Source organism: Pristis pectinata, chromosome 8, assembly GCF_009764475.1.
Source record: "Pristis pectinata isolate sPriPec2 chromosome 8, sPriPec2.1.pri, whole genome shotgun sequence".
In the NCBI taxonomy this organism is placed as follows: domain Eukaryota; kingdom Metazoa; phylum Chordata; class Chondrichthyes; order Rhinopristiformes; family Pristidae; genus Pristis; species Pristis pectinata.
Window position 1 is genome coordinate 33,926,983 of NC_067412.1, and position 14,854 is coordinate 33,941,836.

General features: G+C 41.4%; 1 protein-coding gene across 5 annotated transcripts in view; it reads right to left on the bottom strand.

The window, feature by feature from the left end:
* Positions 1-12,675, bottom strand: part of LOC127573379 (katanin-interacting protein) — a 94,957-nt gene extending 82,282 nt beyond the window's left edge. For 3 of the 5 annotated variants that reach the window (XM_052021541.1, XM_052021539.1, XM_052021537.1), the window contains exons 1-3: positions 12,621-12,675; positions 4,906-4,973; positions 1,859-1,950 (exon numbers count right to left, since the gene is read on the bottom strand). In XM_052021541.1, the coding sequence (XP_051877501.1) occupies positions 1,859-1,950; positions 4,906-4,973; positions 12,621-12,627 (167 nt within the window). In that variant the 5' untranslated portion in view covers positions 12,628-12,675. Of the gene's footprint in view, positions 1-1,858; positions 1,951-4,434; positions 4,462-4,905; positions 4,974-12,190; positions 12,262-12,620 lie in introns of those variants that run through there. The other 2 variants (XM_052021540.1, XM_052021538.1) reach the window with 2 other exon arrangements.
* Between the last annotated feature and the right edge of the window lie 2,179 nt (positions 12,676-14,854).

Sequence of the window (14,854 nt, forward strand, 5' to 3'; positions counted from 1 at the left end):
GGACAGAAGAGCAGGCCAGGACGTCGCGAATGAAATGGTCCCTTTGAAATACTGCCAGGGAGGGGAAGATGTATCTGGTGGTGAAATCATGTTGAAGCTAACAGGAATTGCAAAGGATAATACGCTGAATGTGGAGGCTGGCGGGGAATGAAGGCAAGGACCAAAGTATCTCTATCCTTGTTCTGTCCAGATGGAGAAGGGGTGAGAGCAGAGGTGCGGGAATACATGGATGTGGTCATGGGTTCTTTCAAATATAGTAGAGGGGAAAGCCAGGAAGAACAAAGTCATCTCAGAGACACCTATGTAGAAAGTTTTGTCATCAAAGCAAATACAACAGACATGGAGGAACTGGGAGGATAGAATGGAGTCCTTAATGGAGGCAGGGTGGAAGGAAGTATCGTCAAGATAGCTGGGAGAGTCCGTGGGCTTACAGGAATATTTGTTGCTAGCCCATCCCCAAAATGGAAAGATCTAGAAAGGCAAGGGAAAAAAAAAAATCAGGTGCAAAGGTGAAATCAGGTTTGAAATTGGGCAAGAAAAGTAATGAAATTTTTGGTTCTGTATGACTGCAAGAAGCAGCATCAATGTACCAGAAAAAGGGTTGAAGGAAGGGGTTATGAGTAGGATTGAAACAAAGACTGTTCCAGGTATCCCACAAAAAGATAAGCATAGCCTAGGCCAATGAGAGTTCCCATAGCCACACCTCTGATTTGAAAAAAGTGGAGTTGAAGTAGAAGTTGTTCAATGCGGGAACAAATTCAGCCAGGTGATTTGAGCATGTTGGTGGAGGGGAACTGGTTGGTCCTCTGTTCAAGGAAGATGAGGGCCCTGAAACCATCCTGGTTAAGGATGGAGGTGTAGAGAGATTGGAACCTGTCAAAGTGCTGAGGGTATCAGAGATGTTATGGATGTATGCAGGATGGAGCTAAGCTAGAGGAGAAAAAAAATGGAGTCAGGGTAGAAAGAAGTATGTTCTGCGAGGTAAAAGCAGACTGAAACAAAGGGTCTGCCCAGACAGTACTGCTTTTGGATATCTGGCAGGAGGTAGAAGCAGGCTATGCAGAGTTGGGAGACTGGAAGTCCGGAAGCTGTGAAGGGAAGATCCACTGAAGAAACAAGGTCACTGATAGGACACTCGTACGGAGTGCAAACACCAATGTTGGGCTGAATGATCCTTTTTTGTTCTGCATATTCAATGTAATTCCAGGAATCCTGCATGGCAGGACAAGAGGTATAGGTTCATAGGCTGCAAAATAAAAAGGCATCCCAATGGGACTGGGCAAACAGGAATAGGATTATCCCTATTTTCTGTCCCTCAGATGTGATCTCCCGCATTTTCTGTTTTTGTTTGATTTTTCCAATATCTGTTGTACTCTGCTTTATTTTCTCAAACACCTATATGTTTATTTTGAAATAGTGCAAAATATTATTAAAATATAATGATATTGGTACACTTGATAATTTGGTTATACATATAAAATTTGGATGCGCTTCTATAAATCACACAGACTGCCTGAATGTTACACTTAAAATTGATGGTGGGCTGTGTCATATTAGAAAATTTATGAAATAAAAACCCCCAACACCCACCTCTCAGTGTTTAACACAGGTAAACCCAAAAGTATCACATTTCCAGTCAATATTGCCAAATGTCATCAGTAAGATGCTGAAAAAGATTATTTCAGAAAATGCTGCAGATATAATCAAATAATAACACCAGTATCTATGGAAAGCAGACATATTACCAATTTCACTACAAAAATTTGGCTAGTCTTTTTAAAAAGCCTAGCCAAAATTAATTTTATATAACTAATGTATATCAAGGAAAAGAAGTCAAGATAAAAAGCACCAACATTACCTGTTCCTGTATTGAAGTAGTATCAGATATCGATCATGTTTTTCATCAAAGTTCATTGAAGCATTTTGGTCAGTTCTATTTGCAGCAAGTACCTAAATGATAAATAAAAGTTGATTGAGCAACAGGTTGACAATAGGTATTTTTCTGTTCTTTATATAAAAAAAAACGCTGAAGTTCTTCTACATTTTTATCAAAAAAGTGCTAGAAATACTTAGCCAGTCAAGCAACATCTGTGGAGAAAGGAACAGAGTTAATACAAATGTATACGTACAAACTTATGAATTAGGAGTACACCACTTACTGTATGCCCTCGAGCCTGCTTCACCTTTCACTAAGAACATGGCTGATGTAATTGTAACCACTGTCCTGTCTACCCCACTAATCTTCCCCTTGCTTATCAAGAATATCTACTTCTGCCTTAAAAATATTCAAAGACAGTGCTTCCACCAGATGTTGATGAAGCTTTTCAAACACTCATGACCTGATGAGAAGAAATAGTCTATTTCTGTCTTAAATGGCCCATCCCTATTTTTAAACAGTCACTCCTAGTTCTACATTCTCCCATCAAATGAAGCATCCACTCCACATCTACACTCTTCAAATCCCTCAGGATCTCAAATGTTTCAGTCAAGTCCCTTTCACTCTTCTACACTAACGGATACAAACCTAGTTTGACCAACCTTTCCCCATAAGGCAACCTGCCCATTCCATGTACCTGTTTCATAACTCTCCTCTGAATTGCTTCCAATGCATTCACATCCTAACTTAAGTAGGGATTCCAATACCCGTGCTTCGGTTTTTATTTATTCCTGCCAAAATGGACAAATTCACCCGTTACCACATTACACTCAAATTGCCAGATCTTGACCTATTTATGCCCATTTGCAGTTCCTTCAGGTCTTCTTCATGATCTATCTTCCTACCCACCTTTGTGTCATGAGCAAATTTAGCAAGTTGGTCCCAACAAACAAGTCATTTATAAAATAAATGATCAATTCTTATAGCACACCATTGGTTACATCTTGCCAACCAGAAAAAGACCCACTGTTAATCAATTTTCTCTCCACATCCACTTTAATTTCTATACCATGAATTTTTGTTTTCACAACATCTGATGCAGCATTTTATCAAATACTTCCCACAAATCCAAGTCCAGGACATCCACTAGTACCTCTTTATCGACAGCACAGTTTACTTCTTCAAATAAGTGTTTCCATCAATGATTTTTCAAGTAAGGAACAGAAGATTTCATCTTGGAGAGAAAGGAAAGTGGTGTGAAGAGAACCCAAGGGAAGGTCAGTGATAGGGTGGTAACTGGGAGAGATTGAATGACAAAGAAAGTAGTGAAGTCAAGTGAAGAGCAAACACGTTTGTGGGGGAAAAAAAAACCTGAACACAAGAAATATGAGATACAGAACTGGAATTACTTAACATTGTTAAATTTACTTTTGAATTCAAAAGTTGCAAAGTGATTAGTTGAAAGGTGAGATGCAGTTCCTCAAGCTTTTATTGTGTTTCATTGGAACAGTACCGAGGAACTGAGAGTTATGGGAAACAGGCACAGAATGAGCTGAGGCCTGCATAGTTCGGCCATGATCAGATTGAATGTCAGGACAGGCTTGAGGGGACTTGTGTCCTTCTTCTGCTCCTATTTTCTTGTGTTCTATTTTCCAAAGATTCAGTTAATTAAATGGAAACTTGAATAATTCAAATATTTGAATAATTCAAATATTTCAAATAATTCAGTGTATTTTAAAAAGCTATTAACTGAACCTCTGTATTAGAAAGATTGTGCTGGTATTCTTCTAGAACTTGGGGAATCCACTACAAAGCTACCAATTCCCACAGCTACCTTGCTCCTATTTACTTCCACAGTGCAATCCATAAAGACTCTAAGCTACCCTCCTGGACTCACTATTTCCATTGGATCCATTCTGATTCACCTTTGTGCTTCCAATATGTTTTACTTTTTCCCAATACAAGGATTATACACTATCCTGGTTGACAGAGCCCTTGACATTGTCCATCCATAATTCACATTTCTATCCTCACTTCTGCTTATGAAAAACCCTGGTCTCTTTTTTTCATCATTCCATGTCCAATTCCCCTTCCCAGGTAAATACAAAAGAGTATTTACCTTCCCCCCCCCCCCCCACCTTATTCTCTCTTTTTAGTTGAAGCAGCAATTTATTTTGATTTTTTCCAGTTTGGTATATTGCAGTTACTGTTGTCTCTCTCCTCCACACTGGGGAAAATCAAACCCAGATAGCCACTCACTTTGCTGAACACCTCTTTGTTCACTTATTGTCACTTTTCCCATTTCGCTTTCCATTATCAGTTTGTCATTTAATCATTTCAATTATATCTGCCCTCCACCCAAAAAGAGACCTTCTCTCCCTGCTTTTGTTCTTCATTATATACTATCAAATCTCTAGTTTCTCCTAGACCTAATGAAACTTATCAACATGAAATGTTAACTCTGTTTCTCCTCTGCACAGATATTCCCTGACTTGCTGAGTTATACCAATATTTTCTATTTTTACTATAAAAGATTGAAATATATTTGAACCCCTTACACATGATGACTTTGGTAATCACAGCAGCTGTAAGAGACAGAAAGAAATGGAAAAATAAACCATTCAAGCCACCAATTACAGGAATTATAATCACAGTTAGACAGATGGACAGCAAGTGCAAACCAACTTTCAAATTTTAATTAACTTTAAGATGGGGAGAGAATAAGCATGTTTTCCAAATATGCCATTTTTTGGGTTGTCCAAATACCAATCTGATGTGAAATGTTATTCAAAAAATTAGACTCAGATCCTTAAGTACAGACCTGCATTTATTTTCTTGTTTTGATTACAACTTATGATTTTTTTTGGAAAACGAGGTTTATTTGACCCAAACTTAAAGCTACAATAACATGTATTGAAGAGGATATCAACAAGGAAATTTTGTGACAGTGAAATAAACAAAATTCCATAAATCTATCAAATCACAACACAGTTAAATGAAAATCTGCTTCCTTAAGAGTTTATTCCTACCTCACCCCGTTCTTCTGACCTCCCTTTGTCTCTTTGCATTTGGCCTGCATGTCCCCTCGAACAGTGCCCTTTGGAAAAAAAAAAATCGATGTGGCATTAGAGATATGGATTGATGGGTCAGAAAATAATAATGACATTATCCACAAAAAGCTTACAGGATAAAAATTACCAACAAATGACATTTTAAAGATTGCACAATTCCCCCTTTATCCCAAATTTTATTAGTAACTCATAACAAATTAAACGAAGTTAAATTTTACAGGTCTAAGGTCTGTGATCTCCCAGTTTGAAAACACTTTTCCTCCTTCTGATGTTTGCAAATGCAAATAAATAGATGCAAGATTTTCCTGTTTGATCAACATTCATCAAGCTACTCGTGAAAGATATAAAACCCATGGAATTAAGACCTGCCCTGTTGCTTCATAAATGAGGGCATTTAAAGAATGAGGGGGAAGTAGAAAGTTGGGGGGCTTAGGGGCAAAAAAAATCCTAAGTGTGAGGTCTAGGTAACTGAAAACAAAATATTCAAAGGTGGAATGATGAAATAGATGCACAAAACACAGATTCATGGGAACAAAGAACCTTTACAAAGTTAGGAGTTCGGCAAGGCTTCTAAAGGTTTCAAACACAATGATGAGAATGTTAAATTCAGAGTATTGGGAGACAGGGAACCAATGTAGATCAGGAAGGACAGGAGCAAGATGATGAAGGCAGATATGGACAAAGTTCCAGATGAATTAAAATTTACAAAGGGGATAACTTAAAAGTAGAGCCACAAAAGCATCATAAAGGATAACATTTTAGCTTCTGCGATGAGGTAAACAACATTACAGAGATAGGGGTAAGTAGTTCTTGTCACTGACAGAAACTGAAACCAAAAGCTCAGCTACAGCTGGAATAAGAGGGGTTATGAGTTCTCAAGTTCAATGTAAGAGTGGTAGCACTGATACAAATACAATAGCTAAGAAAAACAGGGCAGAAAATGGGTAAGCTGCAAAGATGAGTCACATCTCAAATCCCCAAAGCCTTGCTACAAGAGGCAAGTCAAAAGAATGATGAAATAATCTCCACTTGTCTGAATGAGTGAAGCTTCAATGACACACAAGAGCTTTGAAACTATCCTGAACAAAGCAATCCATTTGATTCCAACTCCATCCATCAAAATAAACAATCACACCCTCCACAAAGAAACAATAGCTGCAGCGTGTATCATTTACAAAATGCACTGCAATTATTAACCAAGGCCACTTAGACATAGCCTTCTATACCCACCACTTCTATCATTTAGAAGGAAATGGGCAGGAGGCACTTGGGAACACCAGCATCTGCAGGCACCACTCCAAATCATGCATCATCTTCTTTCTTTCATTCACCATTCCTTCATCTTTGCTGGTTAAATCCTGGAACTCACTAATTAACAACAAGTACTACCAGCACATCTCCTGTCCCACCAGGAGCCCTAACACCCTTGACCATCACTATACAACCATCAAAGATGCCTTCCGAGTCACACCTCATCCTCACTTTGGTAAATCGGACTGGGCTCCTCCTCCCTGCATACAAACAGAAACTGAAATGGGAGGATCCAGGACAGAGAATCATGCAGTGCTGGTCTGAGGATACAGATGAGCTTCTTCATGACTGGTCCATGTTCAAAGACTCAGCTGCCAGCCTAGATGAATATGCCACCACCATCACGGACTTTATCACCAAGTGTGTTTTGGGCTGTGTACCAAAAAGGACAATACGGGTGTTCTCAAACCAGAAACCATAGATGAACTGGGAGATCCACTCCCTACTGAAGTCGAGGACTGCTGCACACAAATCTGGTGATCCTGACCTGTACAAGAAATTGAAACCCCAGGAAAGCTATCAGGAATGCCAAGAGGCAATACTGACTCAAAATAGAGTCCCAGACCAACCGTCAGTTATGGCAGGGCTTACATGCTATAAACAGGCTACAAAATGAAGTCGGACTGCATAGTTAACAACAGCGCATCCCTTCCTGATGAACTTAACACATTCTATGCACATTTTGAACAGAAGGGAAGTGGATTGTCACCACCCACCCTGATAGCCTCCAATGCAACTGAACCTGTGATCACCGTCAAGGACGTAAGATCAGTCTTCTGGAGAGTGAACCTAAGGAAAGCATCTGGCCCAGATGGTGTCCCTGACCGAGTGCTCAGATCTTGTGCTGATCAGCTGGCGGGTGTACTTGCAGACATACTTAACCTCTCCCTGCTTCAATTTTAGGTTCCCACCTCTTTTAAGAAGACCTCTATCATCCCGGTGCCGAAGAAAAGCAAGGTAACGTGCCTTAATGACTACTGACCAGTGGCTCTGACATCCACCATCATGAAGTGCTTTGAGAGGCTGGTCATGACACGCATTAACTCCAGCCTCCCAGACAACCTTGACCCATTGCAATTCGCCTATCGCCGTAACAGGTCTAGAGCGGATGCCATCTCCCTGGCCCTACACTCAGCTCTGGAGCACCTGGACAGTAAAAACACCTATGTTAGATTACTGTTTATTGACTACAACTCCACCTTCAATACTATAATTCCCAGCAAACCCATCACCAAACTCCGAGACCTGGGACTCAACACCTCCCTCTGTAACTGGATCCTTGACTTTCTGACAAACAGACCTCAATCAGTGAGGATAGGCAGCAATACCTCCAGCACAATTACTCTCAACACTGATGTCCCACAAGGCTGCGTCCTCAACCTTCTACTCTACTCCCTATATACTCATGACTGCGTGGCCAGATTCTGCTGTAACTCCATCTACAAGTTTACAGATGATACCACCATAGTAGGCCATATCTCAAATAACAATAAGTCGGAGTACAGGAAGGAGATAGAGAGCTTAGCGACATGGTGTCATGACAACAACCTTTCCCTTGACGTCAGCAAAACAAAAGAGCTGGTCATTGACTTCAGGAAAAGGGGTGGTGTACATGCACCTGTCTACATCAATGGTGCTGAGTTCGAGAGGGTTGAGACCTTCAAGTTCCTAGGAGCTAACATCACCAATAGCCTGTCCTGGTCCAACCACGTAGACGCCATAGCCAAGAAAGCTCACCAGCGCCTCTACTTCCTCAGGAGGCTAAAGAAATTTGGCATGTCCCCTTTGACACTCACAAACTTTTATCGATGCACCATAGAAAGCATCCTATCTGGATGCATCAAGGCTTGGTATGGCAACTGCTCTGCCCAGGACCGCAAGAAACTGCAGAGTTGTGGACACAGCCCAGCATGTCACGGAAACCAGCCTCCCCTCCATGGACTCTGTCTATACCTCTCGCTGCCTGGTGAAGCAGCCAGCATAATCAAAGACCCCACCCACCCAGGTCATTCTCTCTTCTCTCCTATCAGGCAGTAGATACAGGAGCCTGAGGGCACATACCACCAGGCTCAAGGACAGCTTCTATCCCACTGTGATAAGACTATTGAACGGTTCCCTTGTATGTTGAGAGGGACTCTTGACCTCACAATCTACCTTGTTGTGACCTTGCACCTTATTGTCTACCTGCACTGCACTTCCCTGTAGCTGTGACACTTTACTCTGTTATTGTTTTTTTTAACCTGTACTACCTCAATGCACTCTGTACTAACTCAATGTATCTGCACTGTGGAATGAATTGATCTGTACAAACGATATGCAAGACAAGTTTTTCACTGTACCTCAGTACAAGTGACAATAATAAACCAATAACAATTAGGAGTATCTTCACCAGGAGGACTACAGAAGTTCAAGGTGGTAGCTCACTCCCACCAAGTCATGAGCAACTTGGGTAGATAATAAATTCAGACACTGCCAGCAAAGTACACATCTTATAAGATAAAATTTATAAGTTTAAACAAGAGAAATAGATTCCCTCCACAGAAGCTGCCTGATCTTTTGAGTATCTCCAGCATCTGTTTTTATTTCAGACTTCTAACATCTTCAGTTTTCAATTAAGAAAACAGCATGACTGATTGTCATGAGGTGCAAAGAAAATAGGGCGAAGAGTTGATGGCGACAATATGCTTGGACTTTTGGAGAGAAAGGAAAGATGGAGATAGTGGCAATAGCTATCAAGGACAGATAAGTCATGAATGGGTCTTGTTAATAATTGGCCTATTATTGTCACATGTATCAAGGTACAGTGAAAAACTTTGTTCTGCATGCCATCCATACAGATCATTTTATCACATCAGCACATTGAGGTAGTACAAGGGAAAACTAGTAACAGAATGCAGAATAAAGTGTTACAGTTACAGAGAAAGTTCAGTGCAGGCAGACAATAAGGTGCAAGGCCATGATGAGATAGATTGTGAGGTCAAGAGTCCATCTTATCATACTAGGGGACCATTCAATAGTCTCATAACAGTGGGATAGAAGCTGTCCTTGAGCCTGGTAATACACACTTTCAGGCTTTTGTGTCTTCTGCCTGATGTAAGTGGGGAGATGAGAAAATGTCCGGGGGTGTGGGGTCTTTGATTATGTTAGCTACTTTACCAAGGAAGCAAGAAGCGTAGACAGTCCATGGAGGGGAGGCTTGTTTTTGTGATGTGCTGAGCTGTGTCTACAACTCTTTTCAGTTTCTCGTGGTCTCAAGCAGAGCACTTGCCATACCAAGCCGTGATGCATCCAGTAGGATGCTTTCTATGGTGCATCTATAAAAATTGGTGAGGGTCAATGGGGACATGCCAAATTTCTTTAGCCTCCTGAGGAAGTACAGGCACTGGTGCACTTCCTTGGCCATGACATCTACATGGTTGGACCAGGACAGGCCATTGGTGAGGAACTTGAAGCTCTCAGCCCTCCCAACCTCAGCACCATTGACGTAAACAGAAGCATGTGCACTGCCTTCCCCCTTCCCCCTTCCCCCTTCCCCCCCACCCCCACTTCTTGAAGTCAATGACCAGCTCTTTTGTTTTGCTGACATTGAGGGAAAGGTGATGTTGCTGCTGGATGTTGGAAGGGAGTGAATAATGCCTGTAGAGAGGGAAACATTTTCTTTGGAAACTAGGAAGGGAAGTAGAATTTGTAGAATCACCTACCACAGAAAGCAAGTCATTTGACTCATACCATTAGTGTCACTTCTGAGCGAGCTCTCCAATTAGACCTGCTCTTTCCTTTTGGTCTGTAAATTGCTCCAGGCAGAGGGCCAGAACAATGAGGACATCATTGAGCCCAAAATATTGTTTTTTCCCAACTTAATTGCAATTAGCAGCTCAGTGGCAAGGAGGCCATGACAGAAGGAGGCCATGACAGAAAGAGGCAATTCTCAGGTACATGATTAAAGATTAAGGGGCAAGCAATAGCTGACTAAAACATGGCTTTGTGTCCAAGGTGAGAGGGAGGCTCCAACTTTAGCTGAATGGGTGCTGGAATAAGGAGACGCATTGAACTTAATGTCTTAAACTTATGGCAAATATTGTCTCAAAAGTTGATTTCTTTAAAAATAGCATTTACTTGAAATTTCCCCATCAAAAGGGGCACTAAGTAAATCTAGTATAGTTATTAGTTTATTTTTGTATGGATCATGGTATAATTTGTTTATGGGAAAGAACAATAATTGTTTGTAAATGACAGTCAGTGACAGCGGAAAGGAAATGCCATGTGGGATTGTTGGTAAATAGGAAATTACAGGTGTCACTCAATTATTTGTTCACTTACAGCCTAAGCAAAAGGAGCTATGTAGCAGTCTCATTTCTTTCTCCATTATTAAGTATACACAAACAACTATTAAATTGTTCAGTTTTTTTTCCACAATCGTGGATAAATGGACACTTATTAAAAATTTACTTGTGGATAAACTCACTGTCAGTTGTGTTAATAAATCTGCACCAAATCACCATACTTAAATACATCAAAGAATACATCAAAGAATACCTTTTATCCTAAAATAAACCATAATGATTACTCAATACTGGCTCACAGAAGATTTCACTTTTGATTATGTAATTGAATCTTAGCAGAAACACTAACGAGTGCAGCTTCAAACCCACTGAGACCACAATTTCCCAACGTTAACCTGAACAAAAAAACTCTCCCAATAGATATAAAGTACAATACTTTCCTGCAATCATACAGTTGCTAACATTATTTCATATAATAGTTGGGAAGCTTCTGGGAGTTATGATGCAGAATGATTGAACAAATCTTAATCAAAGAGAGCCAACATGTCTAACTAATAAAGCAGAGGCTCTGGATGGTTTCAAATATAAACTTAGAAAAGTCTTTTTGATATGACTGCACATAACAGAAAAATGAAAGTGCACAGAATTAGCACAAATCTTTTGGCAGTATATCTGTTGAGAAGGAGGAAACAGAATGGGCACTCAGGTGGGCAGGATATATGATGTTAGGTTCCCCAGGAAAATGTTCTGGAGCCTAAACTTCAACATTGATTTGCAAAGACTAGTAAATTGTAAATCCAAATTTGCAGATTAATAACTGCACAGCATGTTGCAATTGAACATTGACTAAATGTCTAAAGAAAATTATGGCTGCTAGGGTTAGAGAGAAAGTGTGAAATTATCCACTTGACAGCTAAGAAAGATAAAGAAGAGTACTTTATAAAAAGAGGAAAGCCAGGATCTGTGAAGAGTGGAGAACCTTGAGAACCTAAGTACACAAATCATTAAAAGTTAGCAACCAAGTACAAAAGGCAATTAAGAAGTCCAGCCATGCATTTTATCTCATGAAAACTGTAATACAAAGGAAAGGAAGTTATACTTTAGCTAAATAAAGATTTGTTCAAACCAAACTTGAAGTGTTGTGTTCAATTCTGAGCAGGAATACTAGAGTGGCCTGAGAGGTAGTGCAGATCCACCCATGATACCATGGTTAGTATTGAATTATGTAGATAAACTTGCCTTGTACCGCTAATTACAGAGTAGGATAAGCTACCTGATCAAACATTTCATTAAAAAGGATTTATTAAAATTGGCAAGTTTACAATTTTGCAGATATGGGTTCAGAAGAAAGTAGTAATGATGAATTTATATTAACACAAATTGATTAAACTACAGATTCAAATATCAAAAAAAAGAAAAGGATATTAAAAGCTTGTATCATACAGTTCAACCTTAATGAATCTACAGTTATGATGAGACAAAAAACTTTCTCTCAACTTGAGAACAGGAATATAATAGATAATTAAGATAATCAACTTTTGACAGAGCTGATAGGAAAAGATCATTTCTTCTGATTGACCAGTCGGTGGCAAGAGGTCATTAACAATAAAATTGAGATTTTCTCCAAAATAGCTCCAAAGATACTCAACTATTGACACTCTTCGAAGTAACGCTTCAATTGCATACTGCGCTAATGGAACCCCAGGGAAAAGCTAAACCTAAAGAAAAACGAGCCTTGCAACAAGAACTGCTGACAGCGTGAAGGGCCACCAATGCAGACCTAGCAACAAGCTTCCCCCAGCAAGAGATCAGCTGCCGTCTGTCTGCAACTCTTCAGCTACAAGCTCAGTGTGGAGTCTGGGGCTCACCCAGAGGCTGGGCTGGGGAGGTGGGAGCCGTTCCAGAAACCGGGGCAGGACACAGCGCTTTAGGAGCAGGGTGTACCGGGGGCTGGGCAGGGGATGGCGGGCAAACCAGAGACGGGGCTGCAACCGTGGGAGGGAGGGAAGGGGCTGCTCCCGGAAGAGGGTCTGGCATCCTCGGACTGCGGTAGGGGAAGCGGACCCCCTGCCTACTCACACTCCATGCCGCCGCTAACTCCGACTCCCGGCCTCAGGCCGCCGCCACCGCCGCAAACTTCCGGCGAGTCTACAGGTTGCGCCGGTAACGAGGGGCAACAGCCAACCAGAGCGCACTTCCTGCTGCCACTAACCAATCGCTGTACAGCTCCGCTGCTTGGCGACCGTGGGGCTGGAGGGGACGTCTGATCTGTGGCCTGTGACCTAGGCTCCGGGCTCGGTTCCCCCACCCCGTACCTCCTCAGTGCTGTCTCCGGGACCCAGGCTCCATGTTCCCAGACCCTGTACTCGCGGCCCATGCTCGTTGCTGACAAACCTGAACTTGTGCCCCTAGACCCGGACGCCACCGAGCCTCCAGACGCTGGCTCAGTGCCCACGGACCTAATCATCATGCTCCTCTCTGCTGGCAGCAGGTCTTCAGGCCTCAGCTCAGAGCCATGCACTGCCTCAAGGTCAGTGAGCTGCAGAGTGCAAGTACCATAAAGTTCCTGTTACCTGTGCCACTAGGCTGCTACAGACCGTGTTCACCAATATATGCTCATTGGTGCAACACACAAAGTGCTGGAGGAACTCAGCGGATCAGGCAGCATCTATTGGAGGAAATGAACAGTCTACGTTTTGGGTCAAGAGCCTGTATCATATGCTCATTGACGTTGGCATACTTGGGCTTGTAGCTCAGATACCCCTAGTTGTAGCTCTCAGACCTACACTTAGTCTTGTGTCTTCATATACTCATTGGTGTTAGCAGATATGGGCATGGCTCAGAAACTCCTAGTCGTTGCTGTCAGACCTGCGCTTTGGGTTCAGTGGCCCTCATCCCAGCTTTGTGCCTAACCTAATTTTGATTAGATTCAGGCTTTGCTTGAAACTCAGACTCTGTATTCATGCCCACCTCAGTATACATGCTGAGCACGACCAACTCTGCACTCGAAAAGCAAGCTCCCATAGGCACCAATTTGATGATGACAGAATGATCTATTTATTGTTGATGATTGAGGCATAATTATAGCCCAGGGCACCTTTGCCTCCTTTTCAAAATAGTGGCGTATATAATTTACGTACATCTGAGACTACTTGTCTAAATGGTGTATCCAAAACTTGGCACGTCTGGTAATGTAATGCTCTCTTACCATCTCTAAACATCAACCTAGTTTTTTTGTAATTAGATCTCTGGAGTGGAACTTGAAGATAGAATCTTCTGATTCAGAGACAGAAGTTCTATCGACTGCAGCCCCAGTACCTGCAGAGCAAGCACCTAGCTCAGTAGCCTCAGGCCCAAGACTAAGCTCAGAACTCTAAAACCCAAGGCTTAGCTCGGTATACTTAGGCATGGGACCTACCAGAGTGCTCTTAGGCATGGCTCAATGCCAGTACATGTAAGAATGGAACTGGTTTACTATCCTTCAGCCAGAGATCAGCCAAATTTGCATATCTAATCATTGTCAGCTATGTCCTGGAGCCTCAGGTAATCTAAGAAGGTTAATGGGAGCCCTATTCACTTGGACATGAATAAATTGCTGCGAGGATCACTCAACATGCATTAATTCTTGGAAACTTATGGATTTAGCTTGCAGGTCCAGTATTTAGAAGGGTGATTAGTGCTTTGAGTTTCCTAAGTGATGCACATAGCGATGTTAAACACCACAGCTATAATGATGCTTGCAAACCAAAACATTCTGATGCCATTGCTGAACTTGTTAAAAGAAATTCTTTATTTTTGCCTTGCTGTAGTTGATAATAAGCAGGCAGACAAACAATATCTTTTGTGATTTTTATTTACATTTTAACCTTAAGAAGATATTTGTTTGTAATAACAGCTTAATCTGACCAGTGAAAAATGATTTCCTGCTTTCTCCATTAACTCTGGTTATGCAGTGTCTTTATTTTTAATTACAAAATCTTAAAAAAGAACGACAGAAGGGGATTCAATGAAATCTGTCAACAGAAAGACAAAAGAACATGAGGCAACTCATTGGCTAGGACTAGAAAAGAAAGGGGCTGGTGCTAGCTCGTATGATACAGTTATTTAGACAGACACTTAAATAGGCAGATGGTGTAGATGGACAAAAAGATTGGCATGAACATGGTGAGTCAAAGGGCCCATTTCTGTACTCTACAGCCTCGGACTCAATGACTCATTATGGAGCATTACAGAAGGAAACAGAAGACCTGCAGTTGTTGAGACTAAAGAGGATACTCTAGTCCAAGCAAGGAAGTAGGACACTGTCAGACTAC